Here is a 24,528-nt window from a genome sequence, read left to right on the forward strand (position 1 = left end):
CTGCCAGGCGAGGACGCACGTGCCTTCGCCGGCCCCTCGCCTTGCTGGGCTGCCGGAGGTGAGAGCAGTCCCCCCGGCGGCGGCGAGCCTCAGACTTCGTTCCCTGCGGTTTGTTAGTATGTGGGTGGGGCGGAGGGAGAAGCACAGTCTGGCATTTCTGGTCAGAAGGTTTCCTGCAGGCTGGTTTCATCCTTGCAGTCTTCCCCCTTTGTCACTCGGGGAAGTCCAGAGTGTGACACGGCAGCCTGAACCGTGTGAGGCGAGAGTTCACAGCAGAGGAGTGCACAGCAGAGGAGTGCACCGAGTGCTGTCGGGTCCCGAGGACCAGGTAGTGGGCCCGTGGCTTCCTGGACCTGTCACTTTGATCTGGCCCCAGCCTTGGTGGGACGTTCTTCGCTTTCTAGAGTTGTTGGTGATCCTTATGCAGTCGGGTCAAAGCGACAGTGTCTGCACTCGTTGGATTTTCCTTTTTTACTCACTTCTTCCCTTCCTCCACTTTCATAAGCAACCAGTCTATTTCTTTCTTGCTTGGTCTCTAATTCTTTGGTCCCGTGTTTTAACTTTTAGACTCTTCCCATCAACCATTAAACTGGATATAGAAGCTGAAAGATGTTTGTTTGGGTTTTCTTAGTGCTACTTTAGTTTTCTTCAGTTGTATGGGGAGGAAAGCATTCTTGGGTCCTTATGATATACGAGACACTTTACATATGCCCTTCTATCTGATTTTCTCTCCCGGGGAGAGAGTTTAGAACAGGGCCCGGGCATGATTAACACTATTATAATATCCATGTTAGCCACTACTGTTGTTCTTATTTCCTAGGGATACTTATTTATTTATATTTCATCCTTCCCTAGTGGATTTGAAATGCTCATAGGCATTTACTAAAACAAGATTTTTCTTTTTCAGGGAAGGTATGAGTTGGGAAAGAGTGAGAGAAAAGATGAAGTCAGCAGTCAGGTTCATAAGATTTTATTAATTTTGCTTATAAGTGGGCAGAAAGTTTTAAGATTCCTAGTAGCCTGTGTAAAGAGAGAAACACAATCAAACACAAGATGATGTTAGTAAGGTAAGACAAAAATGTGCCCATTCCTAGTAGTGGGCCCAGAGAGACATACCCCCTTGTAGGTCCTCAAAAGAGGAAAAGCCAAAGTTTGAACCAAGCCCCTTGCACTTTTCACCTCTTGTCTTTTCCAGAGCTCAGAGAGAGAAGAATTTGGCTCTGTGTATATGTTTGATATCAATGGCCCTTAGTTTCTAAACAATTCTGGACTAACGCCTTAGTCAATTTAATGTATTTCTATCTATCTATCTATTTATTATTTTTGGCTGCGTTGTGTCTTTGTTGCCGTATGCAGGCTTTCTCTAGTTGCGGTGAGCAGGGGCTACTCTTCGTTGCGGTGCGCGGGCTTCTCATTGTGGTGGCTTCTCTTATTGTGGAGCACAGGCTCTAGGCCTGCGGGCTTCAGTAGTTGTGGCACGCGGGCTCAGTAGTTGTGGCTCGCAGCTCTAGAGTGGAGGCTCAGTAGTTGTGGCGCACAGGCTTAGTTGCTTCATGGCATGTGGGATCTTCCCGGACCAGGGATTGAACCCATGTCCCCTGCACTGGCAGGCGGATTCTTAGCCACTGCGCCACCAGGGAAGTCCCTTAATTTATTTCTTGATGTTCTTTTAAACCTACAACTTGATTTAGATCCCACCAAACTACTTACTGGGCCCTGGACTTTACTGTTTTTTGTTCTTTTTAATTCTATTTCAAGTGAACGTTCAACATATGAAAGAACCTTCAATAGGCAAAGAGGGGATGAGGGAAAGTTGGGAAGGAGAAGGAATCATTTTATTGCAGTGCCATATATAGCAAAACGTTTAATGACTGAGTGGGTCTCTTTCTCTGCTTCCCCCACCTCCCAGTCAGGCTCCCTCCTGGCTGCTGTGAGCCCACGACTGGCCTCTCGCCACTAGCCCCTGACCAGGGGCTGCTGTTTTTTTAACAAGGCAGATTTCATGAACTGCAAAATACTTTTTAGCTACAGATAACTTTACAGAACTCCTTTTACATGTTGAGAATTGTACAAGGCAAAGGGAGTTTTAATACACACTGCATGTGCAGTCAAAAGGACTGGTATTGGACATACCACCAACTGTGTGTGTGTGTGTGTGTGTGTGAGAGAGAGAGAGAGAGAGAGAGAGAGAGAGAGAGAGATCAGTTTCTCCCCAGTGTGTTTCCATATCTATAAAGTGGGATTGATGGTTCTCAGCCTTTCCACCTCTTCTCTCGTGTTGTGGTGATCATGTATATGTCTTAACATAATTAGAAAGTGCTTTGGAGGTGGTATAGCCCTGTGCACTAGTAGGTCTGGTTAAATGTGCTGTTTCTACAGAGGAAGATAGCCCCCTGTCCTTGGCTAAAAGGAATTTTCAAGTTACCTGGAGCGTCGGAAGTAGTAGCACATGAGAATCAATGAGCAGTACCAAACCTAATTTAATACTGACTCGTAAGGCACAGCCTAACCTCGTAGCTTGGTAAAACTTAAGGTCTGATAAGTTGCTCATTTTACAGAATCCTGTGTGTTTGCAGAGTGACTGAGACCCAGCCTGAGTGATGATGGCAAGTCTTAATTGACGAACACTGGCATCTATAGTAGTTGAAGGAATAAGATGTTAGAATTTTTGAGTTGAGTTGTTAGGGAACTTTTCAAGATTATCCTGTCTCTGGAAAATGTCAAATGGCACTGATTTTTTAGAGCTTTTTTTTTTTTTTAAGGAAACATCATAGTTAGGATGTTGCCCTGTGTGTGTTAAAACTTGAAGGCGACTGGGTTAACTTAATTAGGAGTTTATTTCTGTTAGCTTGGAAGAAGAATAGGTATTTTTTGACTAGCTTGTCATTTGTTATAAGAAATACTTTCCCTTTCTTGGAGACTGTGGAGCTTCCCTCTTTGGTGTGCTTCCTAGGTCGTGTGGGAGAACTGGGGCCTTTATCTGCCCCACTGGATCTGCGTCAGAGCTGCATTGTGCCTGAACCGAGATGAAAGTTCACTGCCTGGGCTTCCAGCCATCAGCCTGGGTCTGGTACTGGATCCCAGGGAGGAATGTTGTGAAGTGGGGCAATCTTAGTGGAGCATCTTTGGGGGAGGGCCCTGGCTTCAGAGCTCCTCACCTGCCTGCCTCTGAGAGGGCCCTGGTGAGTGTGGACTCTGGAACGCATCCCTTAGTTGAACTTCATGAGGGCAGTGGGAGAGTCTCCTACTTACAAACATACTGTAAACTTGTAATATCCTCCTTTTGAAATCGTGGCCCCATCTGGGACTTCTCTTCCCAGCTGCTGTTCCCTGCAGCTGGGGGCCTTCTTCCTCCACCTCCTTTCCTTCCGCTCACTGCCACGACCTGAATGGTGCCACTCATCAGGGCCTGGGCACCTGTGGCTGTGCTGACAGAACTGGGCTTTCAGCCTGTCCCTGCAGCCCATGAGCCCTGACCAGAATGTCCCTGCCTAGCTGCTGCTTGGGTCCCGGAAGCCCTGCTTCTGGTGCTGTCACTGGTAACAGGGAGTAGGGAAGTCCCGGTTCCTGTTCCCACTGCTTGAGGTCTGAGTTAGGATCAGATCCTTAGGGGTTTGATTCTGAAGTGCATGGCACTTAGGGAGAGCCAATGAGAAAGAACATCACTCTGACATTGTTTGTTTTTCACCTTAAGAATATGTGCCCCCAGATAAAACAGCCACAACATAAAAACCAGACCAGTCACCCCAGCCGCTTTCTGTAACTTAGGTGTTGGGGTAGCCTGGGAACCTAATTACAACATGCCTGCAGGAAAAGCGTTCTGAGTCCTGAGCACTGGACTTTTAAATGAAAGTTTGGAACACAGTCACAGCTTATTAATAGGGTTATCATTAGTAACTAATTACCATTGAGGCAATAATCTCATTAATAAATTAGAGTATTCCTGTGATGCCCTTAGCACAATCCGTGATATATACAGTAACCTTCAATAAATATCAACTGCTAAAAAAAAAAAAAAAAAAAAAAAATCAACTGCTGCTATTACTACCATCACCTGCATTTTTAGGATGGAAAGAGTCATACTTAATATACGTATGCTCATATGCATGATCCATTTAAAAAACACACAATGAAGACTGTGATCGATTCCAAATAGATGGAGAGATTAGTATTAGTACGCCTGCTAGAAAACTTGGAAATGCTGGGAGTAATGACAGGTACCCTAAAGATGTGACAGGCCCATCTCAAATCAGCTTACACTTTGGTTAGAGACATAATGTCAACAATCCTGAACCAATAACAGTGAGATTGAATGTAGTTTGTTCATTTGCTCATTCGTTGAATAAGCAAACATTTACTGAGCACTGAGTATGTGCTCAGAAAAGGAAGGGATCAGCTCGTGGTGAATCCTCTAAGGAGGCTTCAGCATGTAGAAGGGATTTTTAAACAGGGAGATAAGCAGTGGGTGATAAGTCCAGGCTGGGGCAGCAGGAGCAAAGATAGTTTTAGAATTGTGACAGGATACCCTGCGGTCGCATCACAGGAGGAAATTGTTTTGTCCTTACTTCTAAACCATAAAGAGCATTGTAAAAATAAACAAAACAAAACCCCTTCAGACCCTTTGATCCTAGATAACAGACTCTGCTGGAGCTAATTCACCAGCCTGCTGATAAAGTGTGTATCATCGGGGTATGTTGAAGAAGCAGCTTAATCCAGGCAGCTGGGTCCTGAATGCCCTCTGACCTTGTGCACTCCCATTTAAGTCTTGCAGTTAAGGGCCTGAGCTGCTGGGATCCAAATAAAGATCAGAGGACCTGGCCTCTATTCTCAAGGACTCAAGCCAGTGTTGCTTGCAAGCGGATCACATATGGCTCAGCGTCTTTAAATCAGAAGTGGCTGTTTGTAGATTTGTGGAGTGAATGCTGCTGCTTTCCTTCATCATATTCGTCCTCTTTTGCCAAGATGTTTTTCCATCCTGTTTTTCTTAGAAGAGGTTAAATTTTAATTCTGCCGTCAAGTGTCCCTTCCCATGCTTGCGTATTCCTGGCGCTGGTTATGTAGAGGTTTCCATTCTAAGCTGCTAAAGGAATAAAGTCAAGTCAGCCTCTCTGGATCATCTTGAACAGATGTTATAAAGTTTAATTCTAAGGATCAAATTTCTGTTTGACTTTATAATCATATTTTTGTTTTCTGGATTTTTCTCCTGCATCTTTTCTGTATTAACTATTGTGCTGCCCTGCCCCCTCTCTTTATACACAAATGTTATTAATTTGGGAAAAATACTTAAAGGTTCAAGGGAATTTAACGACATTTGAATTCTTTTGTGAGCAGTTCATCTTTGTTAAAAGACAAGGCTATATCATTTCCAAATTACATAGATTTACTGTTAGCTCTCAGATACTTTTAGACAGCTTTTTCATTATCTTCTTATCAGAGTTTTCTTTTTCCTCCCCTGTAGAATGATTTAGCAGTTTATTTCCCCTGATAAGCAACATTCTTCTAATTTACTAAAATACACTGTATGAAACATACTTTGATAAAAATCTGTGCGGGCCACAAAACTTTCCATTGATCATGGGGAAGGGTGTGTGCGTGCGCGCGCGCGTGTGTGTGTGTGTGTGTGTGTGTGTGTGAACTCTCAACAGCCCCAGCAATTCCTGGCTTCCTTCAAAGTATTTTGGTCTCTCATTTCAGCCACAATTACAAGTTCATCCGAAAATGATGACCGGAGTGGCTCCAGTTTGGAATGGAATAAGGACGGAAGCCTAAGGTTAGGGGTACAGAAGGGAGTGCTTCATGACCGCAGGGCAGATAATTGCTCCCCAGTGGCAGAAGAGGAGCCCCCTGGGCCAGCGGAGAGTGTGCTGCCCAAAGCCGAAGCCTCAGTTGGAGATGGTCCGGTCCCTTATTCTCAGAGCTCCAGCTCGCTAATAATGCCACGGCCCAACTCAGTTGCAGGTAAGGCCACCTTCTCCCTGGAAGGGTGATCTCACTGGGTCTGAGGTGCCCCCTGCTCACTCTCTTCACTTGGGAATCTAATCCAGACACAGGCCAAACTTGTGATCGTGGGTCAGGCCCTTACCTTTTGTAGGCCTTAGTTTACCCATCTGTAAACATGAGGGTAAACCCATATGTAAGCATAAGGCTGCACTTAATGGTCTTTAAGTGACCCTTCCCCTCTGGAATTCTTTAAATCTAATATTTAGACTATATGGCTCTTTGTGTTTGAGGGAAGAAAGCACCAAGAACTCTGTCCTTGTTTTTTGTTATTTTGAGCCGGAGTTAATTCAGGATTTACAGCTTGGTCAGTGAGAATTGTTGTTTAGAATGAGTTTGTTAATATTAGCTCAAAGAATTTCTAATCCAACTTTCAAACTAATTTTTTGTAATTGAGGCCCATCACATAGATACGAGGTCCAATTTTTGTATAATTCAGTTTTAAGGGAGCTCATAGTTTAAAACATAAGCAGCAGGAAAGAGAGCTCTCCATCAAGGAAATGAAAATAGGTGAGACAGACCTGCCTTCAGCAAGATGTGGCAGCCAGAGCTGAGAAGAGAATGCAGAAGTGGTGACTGGTGCTGGCTGACTGGTCAGTGAGTGGTTGTGAGGCAGGGAGACTAGTTCTCAGTGGGTGGGGAAGGGAACTCAGCATCTGAGCTGTCGTGCCTGCTTTAAGGTCCCAAGTTTCTAAACTCAGTGCTCTTCTGTTGAATTTAGAAGAGGAACTTGTTTTGATCGTTCTTTGTTACCAGTGAGGCGCTTTAAATTTCTCCTCTGCCAAGGCCTGGACCCAGGATCTTTCTTCCTACATCAAAGGATTTCTCTGTGATTTTATATTACTCCTTTGGGATGTGCCAGGCTGCTCTGGTTGTTATTGGGTGTGTTTTACAATGGAACTCTGAAGCAGCTGATAAATAAATGGCCCTAATGGAAAAGTTCAGAGACACAACTCTTAATTCACTTTCAAAGGGATTTGGCGTGCCTGCCAGAGGGAAGTACTGAGAGCTTTATGCGTATTGAGTGATGATTCTTCCAGAAGCTTTTGTGCCCTCCCACCACCCTCCCACTATCTACGGCATAATATGTTGCACCCAAGGCATTTTAGACCATTTTTACCTGGATATGATGAATGGTTCATTTGTATTATCCCAGGACTTCATAGCTTTATTGACTTCAACAAAATAGCAAACTCATATTCAATTTAATGAAGCTATTTCAAAATTAGGAAACACATTAATAAATTACTTTAACAGTGGTAAAAGGACCCCCTTTCGGGTTATGTTTTCTGCTTGATGTTCTTTTATGTGGTTTCCTGCCACGTGAAGTGACAGTGGGTATGAGCTGAGCGTTTCCAGGAGACTGCAGTGATTATAGAGCAGGCCTTTCTGATTTCTGCTGTGCTCATTCATTAGCATCTATGGATGCACTTGAACTGGACCTCCTGTGGAATTGGGAGGGTTTTACCTCTGTTGTTGAGCAGTGACTGCCTAGCCTAATGGGTTTGCTCATTTCTCCGTGTTGCATATTTTATAAACTAAAAACATATTTTGGAAGGAAATAGTATCGATTCTGCTAACAAGCTGGGAGTCTGGTAGATTCTTCATTGCCTACCCTCTTACCCCTAAAGCTGAACTTCAGTTAAGAGGGAATGCCAAGAGTTTTCAAGTATCATTGAAAAGAATAAAAGACTCAGGTTATAGGCTATATGCAGTGCTGTTTATCTAGGGATTAGAAGGCAGGCTGCTACAAACAGGGCAGTAGGCAACGCTCAGTGTTCGAAGGATTGAAGTAAAATGGGAAGGACTGTATACTGAAATCTCTCGGAAATGTTTGCATGTCAAGATCCATGTAAACACAGAGATATTGCCTTTGGTAGGAAAGGTCTTTTGGTACGTGAGGGCAGAGTAAGGATTAGCAGGTGAAGGAAGGGTGATGCCAGCTTCCCCAAGGGACATGGTTCCCCTGGGGGGTGAGGATATGGAAACAAGTTCCTAAGGCTGCCTGCCTGTACTGTCACTGAGCCTGTTACAAAGAACTGGAATTGTCGCTTCAGTGTTAACTGTCTCGTACAGTGAAATTTTTTGGTCAAAGATTATGGAAGTAAGTTGGCCAGCTATGGTGATTGTTTTGCTCTGCGGAGATTTTTCTTTGTAAAAGCATTTGTTGAAGTGGAATTGATTTAGAAAGCTGCAGTCAGGTTATTACTGTATATGCCACATCAAAATGTATGACACGGACACCTTATTCCTTCATTAAAAAGCAGAATGAGAAGCCTTTAAAATGATATCTTGGATAATCCAGAAGTTGGGTAATCGGGTTCTACCTGTTTTTAAAAATATTTATTTATTTATTTATTTTGGCTGCGCTGGGTCTTAGTTGTGGCACGTGAGATCTTCGTTGTGGCATCTTTTGTTGCGGCATGCGGACTCTTTTCTTTTTTTAATATTTGAGTATTATTTTATTTTTTTATACAGCAGGTTCTTATTAGTTATCCATTTTATATATATTAGTGTATACATGTCAATCCCAATCTCCCAATTCATCCCACCGCCACCACCCCCGACCCACCCTGCTTTCCCCCCTTGGTGTTCATACATTTGTTCTCTACATCTGTGTCTCAATTTCTGCCCTGCAAACCAGTTCATCTGTACCATTTTTCTAGATTCCACATATATGCATTAATATACGATATTTGTTTTTCTCTTTCTGGCTTACTTCACTCTGTATGACAGTCTCTAGATCCATCCACGTCTCTACAAATGACCCAGTTTTGTTCCTTTCTATGGCTGAGTAATATTCCATTGTATATATGTACCACATCTTCTTCATGCATTCATCTGTCTTCAGACATCTAGGTTGTTTCCGTGTCCTGGCTATTGTAAATACTGCTGCAGTGAACATTGGGGTGCATGTGTCTTTTTAAATTATGGTTTTCTCAGGTTATATGCCCAGTAGTGGGATTGCTGGGTCATATGGTAGTTCTATTTTTAGTTTTTTTTTTTTTTTTTTTAAATAGCTACTTTATTTATTTATTTGTTTGTTTGTTTTTTTTTTTGGCTGTGTTGGGTCTCTTAGTTTTCGTGTGAGGGCTTTCTCTAGTTGCGGCAAGTGGGGGCCACTCTTCATCGCGGTGCGCGGGCCTTTCACTATCGCGGCCCCTCCCGTTGCGGGGCACAGGCTTCAGACGCGCAGGCTCAGTAGTTGTGGCTCACGGGCCCAGTTGCTCCACGGCATGTGGGATCTTCCCAGACCAGGCCTCGAACCCGTGTCCCCTGCATTAGCAGGCAGATTCTCAACCACTGCGCCACCAGGGAAGCCCTATTTTTAGTTTTTTAAGGAACCTCCATACTGTTCTCCACAGTGGCTCTATCAGTTTACATTCCTACCAACAGTGCAAGAGGGTTCCCTTTTGTCCACACCCTCTTTAACATTTATTGTTTGTAGATTTTTTGATGATGGCCATTCTGACCGGTGTGAGGTGATACCTCATTGCAGTTTTGATTTGCATTTCTCTAATAATTAGTTATGTTGAGCATCCTTTCATGTGCCCCTTGGCCATCTGTATGTCCTCCTTGGAGAGATGTCTATTTAGGTCTTCCGCCTATTTTTTGATTGGGTTGTTTGTTTGTTTTTTTTTGATATTGAGCTCCATGAGCTGTTTGTATATTTTGGAGATTAATCCTTTGTCTGTTGCTTCATTTGCAAATATTTTCTCCCATTCTTAGTTGCAGCATGTGGGCTTCTTAGTTGCGGCATGCTGGATCTAGTTCCCCCACCAGGGATCGAACCCGGGCCCCCTGCATTGGGAGCGTGGAGTCTTACCCATTGGACCACCAGGGAAGTCCCTGGGTTCTACCTTTTGGACTACCTGTTTTTGTCTTTTGAAATTCTAAGTGAATCACGGAACACTGTGTTTAGTGTAGGAAACCAACAAGCAAAATTACCGCCAATTTTCTTGAAACTCTAACTGGTAATTGCCCTGGACTTAATGGTATTTACCTTTGATAGGTTAATCCATGGTGTTTCAGCAGATGTTTCCCTTTGCTCAGGTTAGAGAAGTCTCCCTCTGCTTCTCCCTCCACCTACTCCACCCCCACCCCCTTTTCCCCCCAAAAGACCCTCTTTCCTGCAGCATCTTAAAATGTACCTCTCACCTAGATGTTAGACACAATGTATGTATGCAGTGAGTATAAATTAATTATAATTAATTTAACTGTAGAGATACTAGCAGTAGGTTTATTGCAGCATGAAATTATTGCTTACTCTCTGATTTTTCTGGGCCCTGTATAGTGTTCAGGCTTTTGAAAGCATTTATTGTTAAATACCAGAAGCGAACTAATTTTTGTAGTGTCCGAGCATCCGTAGGCACGTGTGAGAGGACAGCACGTCAGCCTAGTCACCTGATCAGCTGGGTGGGTGTCTCCTGGGCGCGGTGCTAAGCAGCTGCAGCGTCACTGCTGTTCCTATTCCATCGATCTCAGTGGCTGTGATGATACCTTAGAAAGCAGAGGGAGCTGGCAGCTGGTGGCTTGCAGCCCTGCTGAGCAGTGGTCCATTTCAAAGCAGCATATTCATGTTTTAAATAGAACTCTGGAGTTGCTGGGGCCGCTCTGTTGCTTGCTTCAGAGCTGAAGCTGTGGTGACTGGATATCTGAAAAGAGGCATTCGAAACCCCACTGTCTTCTGCCTCTGTGTCAAACTAGGGCTTTTTTGCAACCCTTTCTTTGGCATGCCCTTCCTAGTCTCTTCTTAAACCTTTCGGTTGTTACACGATTATGAACTGAATGTCATGTTTTGACGGGTCAGGGTGGAAAGGCAAATGGGAAACCTTTGGAGGCTGCAGGCGTCTTTGTGCTCTCCGGGGCTGAAGCAACAGCAGGTCAGGCAGTTGTGGCTCTTCCAGCTCTGAACTGAACCGGCTTGTGGATTGTTCTACCTCAGCCTTCAACATGTGCGTTTATTCACAGTGGGGCGTGCTGAGGAGGGGGGCATTTGCAGAGGCCCGAGTCAGAGTCCCAGGTCCCAGGTGGGAGCCTGGAAATACGTTCCAAGCTCTATTATTAGAGGGAGCCAGTGTGATGGTTGTGGTCCTTGTGGCCCTCCGAGAAGTTTCACGTGCCCTGGTTGTGAAGGACCTGGAGAGAAGCTAGAGGTTGCCATTGGATTCCCATAATTTAGGCCCATTTGGAAGTCCTGCATAAGGAGTTAGCTGAATCTTTCTAACAGGAAAGATTTGTGTGGCATATTGACGTAATGTGTACAGGGTGTGTGAACAGGCTGTGGATATGCACTGAAGAAGCATCAGTGTGTGCTTTTTTAGAGTCAAGGTGTCTGATCTTTCTCCCTGGCCTGGGAAGGTGAGTAGGGCACATGGTTGATTGCCCTTTGGAGACTGCAGCAAGAGGGGACACACCATCACAGAGCCAGGCCATGGAGCCACGCAGGTGCCTGTTGAATGAAGGAGTGAGAGGAGGTGGTGCTAACAGTGAGGAAGAAAAGGACCGAGGCCTTAGGAGGGGAAGTAGGAAGGGCCTAGGTCGGGCAGATGGTCCTGGTCAGTGGTCGGCAGCTGTGTCAGAGCCCGTGGGTTAGCCAGAGGGTTTTCAGCAGGCAGATGGCCCAACTTGACTTCTGTCCCTCCAAAGTTTGTTGCACTAATGATTTCACCAGTCCTTAGAAGTCTTAGCCCTGGGAATATGAGTCCCTCTCCCCCATCATTTACCCTCAAATGATATCTGTATTTTATCATCCTGTAAGATAATCATATGTCTAGGATTGTCAGTACTTTATAATTGGACTACTTAACCCACAAACCAAATTAGGTTTAATTTTATTTAGATTTTTCTCATTGTGACCTAGGATGTGTATGTAAATAAGAGGAGGTTCCTTTTTTTTTTTTTTAAGGCAAAAACATGTACTGTATATTTGCTTTAAAGATTTGCTAAGAATTAACAAAATTATTTTGTACTGATTATTTTTATAATTAAACTGATGTATGCTTCAGTTAACGATCCTTAATGCTTTTTAACAGGTAGCTATGTGCTATGAGTCTTATTGATTTGATCAGAGGTAAATGTGATTACTTATTTTTAGAATTAAAAAAATGCATACGTAGATGTAATATAGTATAATATGTAATCTATAATGTATACATAAAAATTTGAAGCTTTCTGATAAAGTCCGCTCGGCTACTTTTACTGCCAAAAGCTGACTTTTAGGGTTCTGAGCACTGTGGAATTGTCCGTGCAGAATCTGCTCACTTAGTTAACAAGGTTGGAATTCCAGCAACAGCAGAAGGCTCCCTGGAGCTGCAGAGAAGACAGGTCACCGTGCTGCGTGTTTGCAGTCAGTACTGAAGCTTTACTGAGTGACCCTCGATTGTCAGTTTTCTTCATAAAAATTTTTGGTGAGGTCTGTCTCTTTCCAGGAGTAATGGAGACTTCTGGCAACCATATCAACGTGACTTTGACTCAAGAATGAGGAGCACTTAGTTTTGTCCACTTTTCAGTTAACGACATTGCCGGAAAAATTAACTGGGGTGGGCAAACAAAACCAAAATCACCCTGAAGTAAATTTTGTTGAAAGCCTGAAATGAATCGCTTAGTAATTTATAATTTATAGTAGTTTGGGTATGATGTTAAACTCAACTTTGAAGAGACTAAACTTCAGTTTAATATTACAGCGACGAGCTCAACCAAATTGGAAGATCTGAGTTATTTAGACGGACAGAGAAATGCTCCCCTTCGGACATCAATTAGGTTACCATGGCACAATACGGCCAGAGGCAGGGCACAGGAAGTTAAAGGTATTTATCTTTGCATCCGCTGTGATCATGGCTATGATGAGCTCATTCACTAAACACGGAAAGTCTGTGGTAACCAGCATTCAAGCCAGCTGTTTTAAAAACATGCTATGAAGTGTGTGTGTGCGAAAAGTTTATCTGTAAGGTGTGCTAGGAGGCCATCCTTAACAGTTTTGGGGCTTCTTCCTTATACTATGTGATTAACTTGCTTCTGGAGTTGAAAAACTATTTGGCAATAGGTTGTTTTGAAGTGAGGAGTCCTTTAACACTCACTAGATTTTTTGGTCACCAACACAGAATCGGCTTTGTTACAGTTCCTTGGGCTGTATGGGCCACCTCCCGCTTCTACCCGTAATGCACAGTTGGGTGGCCAATAATCTCACCATAAGGGGCACAGCACCACCACACCCAGATAAGAGCTGGGACTCTGTCTCCAGGGAAAATGCATTTCCATTTTATTCCTATAGGAGTGGAAAAACATGTCTTAAGTACTGTTTCAGATAAACTGATGAGACATGGTTTGGTCCCTTCACCACTTTCTCTAATCCTCTGTGTGTCTCTCTTGAGTCATGAGAATAACTTAGAAGCATGAAAGGACTAGAAAGTCATTTTAATAGGACCCTTTGTAAGGCCAATAGGGTATGATAAATGAGGTATTAGGAAGTATTACTAGAACCAAACTGGTAATATTAATACTTCCAGATCCCTTGTGTTGTAAAACCAAAGTCTATGCTCAAAGTAACATACAAGCAATGATAAACTGAGTTTTTTAGTGTATAAAATTATGTCATTCTTCTAAAATAATGATCTTTTTTTTTTTTTCTAAGCACGATTTGCTCCCTACAAGCCGCAAGACATTTTGTTGAAACCCCTGTTGTTCGAAGTACCGAGCATAACTACAGACTCTGTGTTTGTGGGAAGGGATTGGCTCTTTCACCAGATAGAAGAAAACTTGAGGAACACAGAACTGACAGAAAACAGAGGAGCAGTGGTTGTTGGAAACGTGGGCTTTGGGAAGACGGCGATCATTTCTAAGTTGGTGGCACTGAGCTGCCACGGAAGCCGCATGAGGCAGATTGCTTCCAACAGCCCCAGTTCATCACCGAAAAGTATGTCCATGTTTAACTGCTTGTCTAGTTTATTATATTACTGTAAGATAGATGGAGGAAATTGCTGTTTGGATAGGCATAAATTCCCCATTTTCCTCAAGTTGTCCCAGCTGCTGTATCAGGTTTGCGATTGTATGCTGGAGAACTATCAATATTTATCTCTCATGGTCCTCTGCAGCTCTAACCTGGCGTGAGGCCAGCCCTCCCTGGTGTTCTCCCAACTGTCAGGCCTGTCCACCTCTTGATGTGGGCAGTGAGGCCTGATCAGATGCTCTGGGGAATTCAGGGTCCTAAAACTGAGTGGGTTAGACTTCTGGCACAGCAAGCCAGGAGTCTGTGTAGAATTCGTTTGCACCCTGTTTTCCACAGCCTTTGTCTTCTATGCCAGGTTTACCAAAAATATAAAAACTAACCTAAAATCAGAAGGAGAAGCCAAATAGTTGACTATTCTTAGCTTACTTTATATGTAAAAGAAGAAAGTGTCTCTAACATGGTAAACAGGGACAAGTGAGCCAGGAAAGTTTTTTTTTTTTTTTTTAACCAAAAGGAATGTAATAAAGGAAACCAGAAACAGCAGTTCTCCTGGGAGGGCACCTGGATGGTGGAAGACAGGGCTGAGAGAGGGAGCCTTGTATCCCCATTTGGGCCTTTGCATTTGTTACCATGTTCACTCATTACCTGTTAAAATACTCTCTGGGTCCGACCAAGAAATATGTTCAATATTCCACCCTATCCTTGTTGTAAATAATGAAACTAGTCTCTTCGCTGCAGCTTCAGATTCCTCCCAGGATCTTCCTTTCACTCCATTGCTTTCACCAAGTTCTTCTACAAGTGGTATCAATGCAGCTAAATCCCCCCCTGGGTCTGGGTCTGATACTCCTGAGAACCAGAGACCAAGAGAGGATGCAGTGAAATACCTCGCTTCTAAGGTAATCTGCTCCTGCTCTACGGGAGCCTTCCAAAGAGAGAGGTTTGCTAGTTTGCCTTTTGAGAAATGAACTTTAAAAAGGGATCTTAAAACAGAGACAAGAGTTGCTTAATGCAAAAGTGTAGCTTTTGATAAAATTGTGGTAGAGTACGCCAAATAAAAGGTACTAATGAAAATTAGTACCTTAGGACACTGGCAGTAGACTTTTATTCCTCCTAAACAATGGATTGAAAGAGTTCCTCAAAGCAGCCAGGGGTATCACTGCACTTGCCACAAATCCATCCTTATAAGCATGTGTCCTCCTTCATTTCATATGAGAGCAGGAGATTGGGAGCCTTTAACCCAGTGACCCAGGCCTCCGCCCCACCTGCACTCTGTTGCCTAGAGCCCTTGGTTACAAGTGTCTTTCTGTCAGAGGTTTCTTGTGATGTTGTGAGAGGCTTGGCCAATATTCCCTTCCTAGATTCATGGTCAGTCATGATCCTTCTGAAATTTTCTGTCTGCTTGACATCTGGCACAGGTTCATAAGCTGCCCTCCTGCATTGAAGCGGTTACACCTCTCATTCCTGGTGAGCCACTTGGGTCTCCTGGGGCAGCAGTGGCATGAGTTGGTGGAGCTGGAGAACCACCAGGGGTGGACAGCAGTGAGAAGCATCTAGTGAGGAAACCCCCTGGGGTGAGGTTGGTGCAGGGGAACTGAAAGGAATGCTTCTCTGCCCCAGATCCCTTCTCCTCGCTTTTGCTCCCCAGATGAAGGCCGTTCCTCACCCGGCATGGGCAGCTCTGATGCCCTGACCACTGATTCGGGGCAGTCCTCTGGTCATGAATGGGTGATATCTGAGATGAGGGATGTAGTGCAGACTTCAAAGCCACCCCGTGACAGTGATTTTTCAAACCACTTTGTGACCCACAATATGAAATACATATTACACTAAACACCTGATACTCACACACAGCATCACACACCCAACTGAAGAAAAAGCATTATAAGACTACACTTATTCTTACGTCCTATAAAATTCACTGTATTAAATTAAAAAAAGAAAAACTTTTATGGCTCCAAATTGGTTTCGTCACCCACTGTTGGATTGCCAAACACCATGCTAGGTGGGCTGTGGTGCTAGCTCATTGGTGGTTCGTACAAGCTCACAGGTCCTCTTGCGTTGCCGCTAACCTCTGTCCAGGTGAGAGGTGAAGAGCAGTCAGCTTTCCTCTGAGTGTCAATGATAAATTTAATCAAAAACAGAAGTCACATGGCAGTTCCAAATTGGCCACATCTACTCTTGCCACTTGCTTTTTAAGAGTCTACAGACCAGGGATCGAATCCCAGATATTCCATTGACTGTCTGTCACCCTGGCGAGGCATTCAACCTGTGTGTCTGCTGCCCTCAGCTCTGAACCGTAGCTAGTGGTTCTCGTCCTACTTAATGTAGGGCTGAGTGGGACAGCAGTGTCGCAGACCCTTCTGAAAAACATAAAGCACTTTACATGAGTGCATTTTGACCTTTTTCACCCCCCTTACCTTGTACGTATATCCCTCCATTCATCCTCGTTTGGGAAAGTCTCAGATTTTTCATTTATCGGCAGTGTGCCTCTCCTCTCAAGACAGTGCCGCATTTGGCACTTTCCTGGGGGTCTCTCTCATGAATAGCCTGTTGCCACTTCAAATCCATCCCAACAAAAAGGATCCTCTCAGTGCTTGGGCAGGACCCTCCCTCCTCCTATGTGTCCCTTCACAAGATAGGCAGGAATTTGGTAGTGTCTGATGTTGATCCTTCAAACAGTGTTGCTGTTGAACTTCTCCATGGTGTCGCTGGAGGCGGCCCTCCTGCCAGGGAGAGGAGGCAGCTGTGACTTGAGAGCCTGGCTTTCATTGCCACCAATTTTATCTGCTTTTTGGGAGCCGCAAATGAGCTCCCCAAGGAGATGCTGCTGTTTTTGAAAACAGAAATGTAGGGAATATGGTACTTGTGGATGTCGAGAATGTCGGGATTGCTTGGAATTGTTTCAAGCCAGGGTAGGCTTTAAGTTTTATGAATGACTTTTATTAGTTTATATTCAATACAGAGTAACTTGTGCTGATCTTAGTGCCAGTCAATACGGACTTGTGGCTGCAAGTAAAAGTCGGCCTAAGATTTGCCAAACTTCAGAATTCCTTCCAAAGTAAAAGGATAACTGAATCAATTAAGCTAAATGATGACTCAGTCTTGGGGAGTAGAAGCAATGTTTCTTGTTATCTCGGAGAACGGGAAAATTGCATCCCTGATGGAGAGCCTGCAAGGTGCCGTGTGAAGAGGATGGGGCGATGCTGACGACTCTGCTTCTTCTGCAGGTCGTGGCCTACCACTACTGCCAGGCCGACAACACCTACACGTGCCTGGTGCCCGAGTTCGTGCATAGCATCGCTGCTCTCCTCTGCCGGTCCCATCAGCTGGCCGCCTACCGAGACCTGCTGATAAGGGAGCCCCAGCTCCAGAGCATGCTGAGCCTCAGGTCCTGTGTGCAGGACCCAGTGGCCGCTTTCAAGAGGGGTGTGCTGGAGCCACTCACAAGCCTGAGAAACGGTACCTCCCAGCAGCCACCCGTGTCCTCCCTCTCCCCAGGACAGTCCTCAGAAGCGGGGTGGGCGTCCACTTGACTCTGGGGTACGAGTGAAGTGGGCCCAGGGAGGATGTGAGTACATCTCTCCTCCCCTTCCTCAGAACCGTCTCCCCAGGGCTCCTCCTTGCTCCACTCCAGATGGTCTTGTTTTAAATTTTATATCTCTAGTGAGAATTAACTCCACAGTTGAACATTTCCAAAGTAGCTAATTTGTAACCATAGGTTATTTAGATGACTTGCTCTCTAGAAACTGCTGCCTGCATATTTTGCACTCCTAAGGCGGAGGGGTGTAAGTTGATTGTTTGGGGAACTTGCCAGCATGTTTTTCCAGGGGCCTCTGCTCAGTTGAACCTAAAGCTGTTTCTAGAAGTGTCCGTTTGATTTTTTTGCCCTTGAATCTTCTCCACAGTAGGGGCGTTAGTGATATTATGGGCCTTTGACTTTCCATCTTCCCTGCCCCCTTGCTCTTCACCTTTTGAGCTAGTTTACCTGCCTACGTAGCACTTCTGCCAGATGGTGCCAGAGAGAGGGAATTGAAACAGATATGTCATCATTGCTCCTCATCCCTGGGCAGAAAGTTGGCACTAATGGATAGAAAACTAGATTCGGGCTTGGAGGAGTCTATAAAGCAGAGTTCTCGCCTCCATTGGCTGTGTGCCTCGGACGGGATGCTTTGCCCTTTGAGGGTCAGATTTCCTCGCCAGAATCCATCCAGGGAGCTCTAGTGGGGGTGGGGTGGGGGAACCCTAGAGTCTTTGGCAGGTTTCATCTCGGTCCGTGTTGGTTATCTTTGCTGTAGCTCACCCCAGTGACAGGAGTTTTTGAAGAGCTAAGTGTATCATATACATGGGTGAGATTCTGCTAATGTGTGTAATACAGTATGTTTCTGAAAACTGTGTGGTGAGAATTGGTTTTCTTTTGGCTCTGCGCTCTGGTTTTCATTACTAATTTAATAGAAAATATGCTTCTGTGAAAACCATTTCTTCTGCCATATGTAAACCTTTTTAGTTTTCCCTAACACTTTAAATTGTGCATTAAAATACACTGGGTGGTGCTATCTTATAGAAATGTATAATTTCCTAATTTAAAAAAATTATTTTCTCCTTTAGAGCAGAAAATTCCTGAAGAAGAATACATTATTTTGATAGATGGTTTAAATGAAGCTGAGTTTCATAAACCTGATTATGGAGATACACTTTCTTCATTTATTATCAAGATTATTTCTAAATTCCCTGCCTGGTTGAAGTTGATTGTGACTGTAAGAGCAAATTTTCAGGTAAAAAATAGTTCTCAAATGTCTTTTCAAGACCCCAAACCCCAATTTTACAGTTTTTACAATTACAATTTTAGATTAATACTAACAGCTTAAACTGTTGTAAACCATTTAGCTGCTGAATTGAAAACTGTATTAGAGCTTTGAAATATTAGTGCACAGAGCTCTAAACAGGCAAAACTCTGACCTTTTTACCCCCAAGGCACATTTATCAAGATGTCAAGTGAGTTCCTTATTATCATCAAGCTGTACTTGTGCTTCTAAAATAGAAGTGTCTCGCCCTGGTTCACCATAACTCAGTTTGGGGGGCTCTTTGAGGTGCCTGGCTAACAGGTCTACCAGAGTTTAAAGTTATTCCTGCTTGTAGTTATTTGTATGGGTTTGCAGTGGGACTTTGTTTTTTGGGTTTGTTTGTTTGTTTGTTTTAATGAAGGGAAAAGGGAGGGATGAAGGAGAAAGATTTTTAAGGCCTATTCTGAATAAAAGTCTAGTTTTTCATAAAACTTAGACATGAGGTAACGCTTGCAGCGAGATGAAGAGTGTGTGTTTTTTTAAAATTCTCTTCCTCATCTGTCCCCTCATTTAAACCCTAAAATTACATCTTAACAGCCATTGACTCCTTCCCTCCTATCCATTTTTAGTAAAGACACGAGACATTAGATTCTGATTTTTTCCCTTTTAGGATGATATTTATTTTAAAATAGCATTTGGGTTCTTTCTTTCCTCATTAAAAGTAGAATTAGACCTCATTCGAACTTGGTGTTTGTTTTCATGGACATGTGATTCATACACTTTTCAGTCATTTTTCACACCGTGAGCAGGATCTGGCAGTCAGCAGCACAGCAGCAGGAGTCCTGTGTTTTACATGCGAGCTGTGTAAGTTTTCAGAGGCTCCGTTAGCATCTGTGTAAAATGGGGGGGGGGGAGTTGTCCTCAGCCTGTGTCCTACAACTGTCACATGCAATGAGGACATGTCCTTAGCTACTTCACAAATGATAGAGGGATTTAAAAAAAAAAAACAACTCATCTCTGCTGTTAGGTGTCAGGACAGTGCTTATCTGTGGGATGGCAAAGGGACACGGGGCTTCTGGGAGCTGGCAATGTTCTTTGTCTACCTGCTGGTCCCACAGGTATATTTGACTTTGTGGAAGTGTATGACACTGTGCAGTTAGGATTTGTGCACCTCTGTGTATCACAATTCAATTTAAAAGTTTACCAAAAAACAGCAACTAAAAAAAAAAATAATGACAGTGGGCTCTACGAATGTCCAGCAGCTTTGTTACGGCAGGCTGTCACTGGAGCCCAGCCTGGGGGCAGTTTCAGATGTCCGGTTGGGTTATGCAGCCCCAGTATCTAATGCACAGCGAAGGATGCCTCTTGTCTGGCCATGGTCTTAGATGTACAGTGTTGGTTCGTGTCTGTCCTTGTTGTTATAATCAGTTGCACAGTGTAAAGATGATGGGTATCAGGTCACCTGGGGGTCTCACTGCCCCTTGGCTGGTGCAGCCAGACCGCCGCCGTCTGCTCGAGGCTCTTCCATCTCACTTGGTTCTGCGTTCCCGGATAAGGACCTCAGGAAAGCCTTTTCTGATTTGATCTCGCATCAGGAATTTCTTTCACATAAGCTTTTTATCTTCAATTTGTCCTATTACATGTTTTAATGCAAAACAAAGAGTCCCTGTAATCCGTGAAAATCCTCCTTGAAAGGAAACCAGTGGGTCTGGTTTGAAATGCAGCTGACATGAAAAAGGAACTCTTTGTGGAGTGGCACTGCACGTCTCATTCTTTTGCAGGAAATCGTCAGCAAGCTGCCGTTCATCAAGCTGTCCTTAGACGACTTCCCAGACAACAAGGACATCCACAGCGACCTGCACGCCTACGTCCAGCACAGGGTCCACAGCAGCCAGGACATCCTCAGCAACATCTCTCTGAACGGCAAGGCCGACGCCGCCCTCATCGGGAAAGTGAGCAGCCACCTGGTGCTGCGGAGCCTCGGCTCCTACCTGTACCTCAAACTCACCTTGGACCTCTTCCAGAGGGGACACCTGGTCATCAAGAGCGCCAGCTACAAGGTGGTGCCCGTGTCGCTGTCCGAGCTCTACCTGCTGCAGTGCAACATGAAGTTCATGACCCAGTCCGCCTTCGAGAGAGCGCTGCCCATTTTAAACGTGGCCCTCGCATCCCTCCACCCCATGACAGACGAGCAGATCTTCCAGGCGATTAACGCCGGCCACATCCAAGGGGAGCAGGGCTGGGAGGACTTTCAGCAGAGGATGGATGCCCTCTCTTGCTTCCTCATTAAGAGGCGAGACAAAACCCGCATGTTCTGCCACCCGTCCTTCAGGGAGTGGCTCGTGTGGAGAACAGATGGCGAGAACACAGCCTTCCTGTGTGAGCCCAGGTACGACGGGCAGCTCTGTGCAGGGAGTCTGATGTGTGACTGGGGAAGGGATTCCAAACACTAGTTGTGCTCTTGAACAGAAAGACAATAATACAGCATGAATAATTCAGGAAGGGTGATGGAAAATTCTCTCTGCTGCTAAACAAAAGCTTCCTTCCTTTAATTGCTAGGATTTTAGGACTCCTCAGTACATGTGGACGAAAGAGAAGCTCGGCAGTGCCCGGGCGATATTTCTCTGGTGATTCTTTCCTAGATCCCTGCCCCCTCGCACAGGGGTCACCCGTGGGAGAGTGTGGCATTAGCTGCAGGGAACAGCTGGCTTCCTTCGAGCCTGTTCACGGCTCAGTTTCTTCACCAGAGGGTCTGTGGACTGTCTCGCATCCTCGATGCTGCCACTTCCCACCACCTCTTGAGCTTGTGGCATCTTGTCCCAGAGATCTGGTGTGTCTGCGGGCCCAGAAGGGAGCACAGCCATCACGTCTGGCCTCCTCGTTTTGTATTTGTGTTCTGCACTGTGTAACAGACTGGGATCTGGGGTCGGGAGGATTCAGGTTCAGAGCTCAGATGCCCCACTTACAAGATGGCGATGGGGCACCTGCATCCGGGGAGTCAGAGGTTCCACGGAGGCTTTGCTGCAGGGCTGGGCCAGGATGCAGGTCTCCTCACCGCCCAGGGGAGGAGACGGGTGGGAAGCCTGCCTGCCCTGTGGCATATGGTGCCAGTCAGGATGAGAGACTGGGGACTTCGAGGTGCGAACGCTCTCAGTAAGGGTGTGTTCATGTCCACCACCTCTGCCTGGCCCTGGCCTTGGCCGGCATCATTGCTGTCTTTCTTTTTTTTTTTTTTTTTGCCTGCATTGGGTCTTCATTGCTGAGCGCGGGCTATTCTTCGTTGCGGTGTGTGGGCTTCTCATTGCGGTGGCTTCTCTTGTTGGGGAGCACGGGCTCTAGGTGCATGGGCTTCAGTAGTTGTGGCTCGCAGGCTCTAGAGCATGGGCTCAGTAGTTGTGGCGCACGGACTTAGTTGCTCCACGGCATGTGGGATCTTCCCAGACCAGGGCTCGAACCCGTGTCCCCTGCATTGGCAGGTGTCAGGTGGGAACCACTGTGTCACCAGGGAAGTCCATCATTGCTGTCTTGAATGACTTCTGCCCTCTGTGAGTCAGAATTGCTCCCGGCCCCGGGTAAGAGGTCTGACAAGCTGCTAAACCGTCTGCTTTGGGGTGGACTGGACCTTGGATCAGATGCTGGGGCCAGAGATGAAATGAATACGCACTTGTGAGCCGCACACTCCCTTCCTTCCATGAATGTTGACTTAACATTGACACATTAGGTCTAGCTGCTCTTTTCATGTTGTGGATAAGGTGTTTTCTTAGGCAACACTGGGCTAAGAGTTTCTTATCTTTTGAACCTGCTTTGGGGCTATAAACTGTAACTCCCAGGTTATTTAGCCGGACCGTAATGACTAGGTGAAATGTGTGCTGTGACATGTTTAGCCAAATCAGATCATTTTCTAGGAAGATAGTGAGGTGGAGGCCAGCCTTGCTGACATGAGATAGATGGGCCTGGCTTGGCCTGTGGGCAGAGTCGAGAAGAAGGAGGTGCTGTATGTAGGTCACGCTGAGGTGGTAAGCTTCAGAAACTAGGAATGGCGTTGCTCTTAGAGTGGGTAAGAAAGGCAGGGGCGGCCTTGGATTTTAGCAGTTTGAGTTTATGGGGTTGGTGGTGAGGTTCTGAGACAGGTGGGGTCTAAACGGTTGGAGGAGAGGTTGGAGTTGAAGATCTGGCATCATTGATGGAGAGGCAGCGGTGGGATGTAGTGAGGAAGTGCAGTGAGAGGAAAGGGAGCTCTGGACTTCTGGGACAAGGAGAAGGATTTCAGGGAAGGAGGTGAGGGGAGTATGTGCTGCCAAGAAGTGAAGGAAGGTGAGGATGAAGGGGAAGCCATTGGTTTTTCATTGTGGGAGGAGGGCCCTAGATCCTTCGGAGATTCCTTCCATTGGGTTGTGAAGTGTGAAAGAGGAGAGAGCCAACATCCTGGCATGGGCAGTGGAAGGGTCGAGAGGTTTCGGGTAGTTTGAGGGCGGGGAAGGGTATTGGTTTATGTTTTTAACAGCGCAGGGGATTGGGAGGTTGTTGGAGGCATCATTGAGACAGCGTGGGAAAACACAATCAGTGAAGAGGGAGAAATTGGAAACACAAGGGAACGGGGTCAGCTAGCCTCCTCTGGCTCCCGTTGAGTCCGTTCACAGTGCCGTTCCAGCTGGATTTCGTCTTGTTTACGTGTGTCTCCAGTCCAGTTGCTGAGAGCTCCTCGGGGCAAGGACCTCGCGTTGTTCCCCATGGGATCCCCATTATTAAGCCGTGATGCTGGCTGTAGGGGGATGTTAACACACAAATGAATGAATGAGAAACCGGGTTATGCTGATGAAGAGCATCACAGGCACTCACGTTGCACAGACTGTGGTCAAATTCTGCTCAGTCGTTACCACCTGTTTGATCTCGGGCACATCATTTACCTGTCCAGGCCTCTGTTTCCCCATGCAAACAAATTGGGGGTCATAAGACTTAGTGATTCACAGGGTCGAACAAGTTAATGAAATAATTTAGTTAACTTTCTGCATCTGGCACGTAGTAAAAGCTTGATATGTATAAGCTTCAGAAAATGAACAGACTCGTAAGTGCAGGTAGACTTAGAAGGGGGCACATGATCCCAGGGCCGGGAAAGAAGGACGTCAAGGTAGATGGGATGTAGGGGAGTGCAGGTGCCCAGTGACTGCATGGTGAATTGTCTCCTCAGGGAGGTGGGAAGCCACGTGCTTAGCTGAGAGCACTGGACGCCTTTGGTCCAGCCACTGAGGGCTGCGTGGTCGTCACCCACAAGGGCCAGCCAGCCACAGTACTTGGCATGTCCTTGTGGTGGACGCAGATGGCGTGGCCACGGAGCCGGCAGACTGGGAGACTGAGGATGGCTGAGCCCGTGGGTGGGAGAGTGGCCCTGACGAGAGTGATGTGGGACTAGCCCATGGATAGGGACCAGGGAGGGCATGGAGCAGTGGAAGGTGGCAGAGAGTGTTTTCCACGGGAGCAAGGGAGGCTCTCATCTGAGAGGGGAAATCGAAGCTTGAGGTCTGGGAGGTAGTGTGTGGGAGGGAGCACAGGGTATGTGCTCTAGACCCTGACAGGACGCGAGGCAGGACACTCAGTGGCAGTGTGGTCTTAAATGTCATGCCTTCCCCTGCAGGATAAAAAGCAATCTCGTGGTTTCCACCTGCCCTGATTTCCTCGTCTGTAACATGATTTATACTTGATTTGAGAAACAGGCCAGCATCTGGATAGATAAATATGATTTAAATGATGAATGCTTTTAATCCTCTAGATCAGCGACTACTAGAAAACACATTTAGAAGAATG

The 24,528-nt window shown here is 45.6% G+C and overlaps 1 protein-coding gene across 8 annotated transcripts in view; it reads left to right on the forward strand.

Moving 5' to 3' along the window:
- TANC1 (tetratricopeptide repeat, ankyrin repeat and coiled-coil containing 1) overlaps nt 1-24,528 on the forward strand; it is a 235,033-nt gene that overhangs the window by 165,063 nt on the left and 45,442 nt on the right. For 6 of the 8 annotated variants that reach the window (XM_061184053.1, XM_061184083.1, XM_061184090.1 and 3 more), the window contains 7 exons: nt 5,695-5,958; nt 12,684-12,806; nt 13,631-13,912; nt 14,684-14,841; nt 17,173-17,404; nt 18,551-18,717; nt 20,508-21,115. In XM_061184053.1, the coding sequence (XP_061040036.1) occupies nt 5,695-5,958; nt 12,684-12,806; nt 13,631-13,912; nt 14,684-14,841; nt 17,173-17,404; nt 18,551-18,717; nt 20,508-21,115 (1,834 nt within the window). The remainder of the gene's footprint in view (nt 1-5,694; nt 5,959-12,683; nt 12,807-13,630; nt 13,913-14,683; nt 14,842-17,172; nt 17,405-18,550; nt 18,718-20,507; nt 21,116-24,528) is intronic. The other 2 variants (XM_061184097.1, XM_061184105.1) reach the window with 1 other exon arrangement.

The sequence above is a fragment of the Eubalaena glacialis genome, chromosome 1 (assembly GCF_028564815.1).
Source record: "Eubalaena glacialis isolate mEubGla1 chromosome 1, mEubGla1.1.hap2.+ XY, whole genome shotgun sequence".
In the NCBI taxonomy this organism is placed as follows: Eukaryota; Metazoa; Chordata; class Mammalia; order Artiodactyla; family Balaenidae; genus Eubalaena; species Eubalaena glacialis.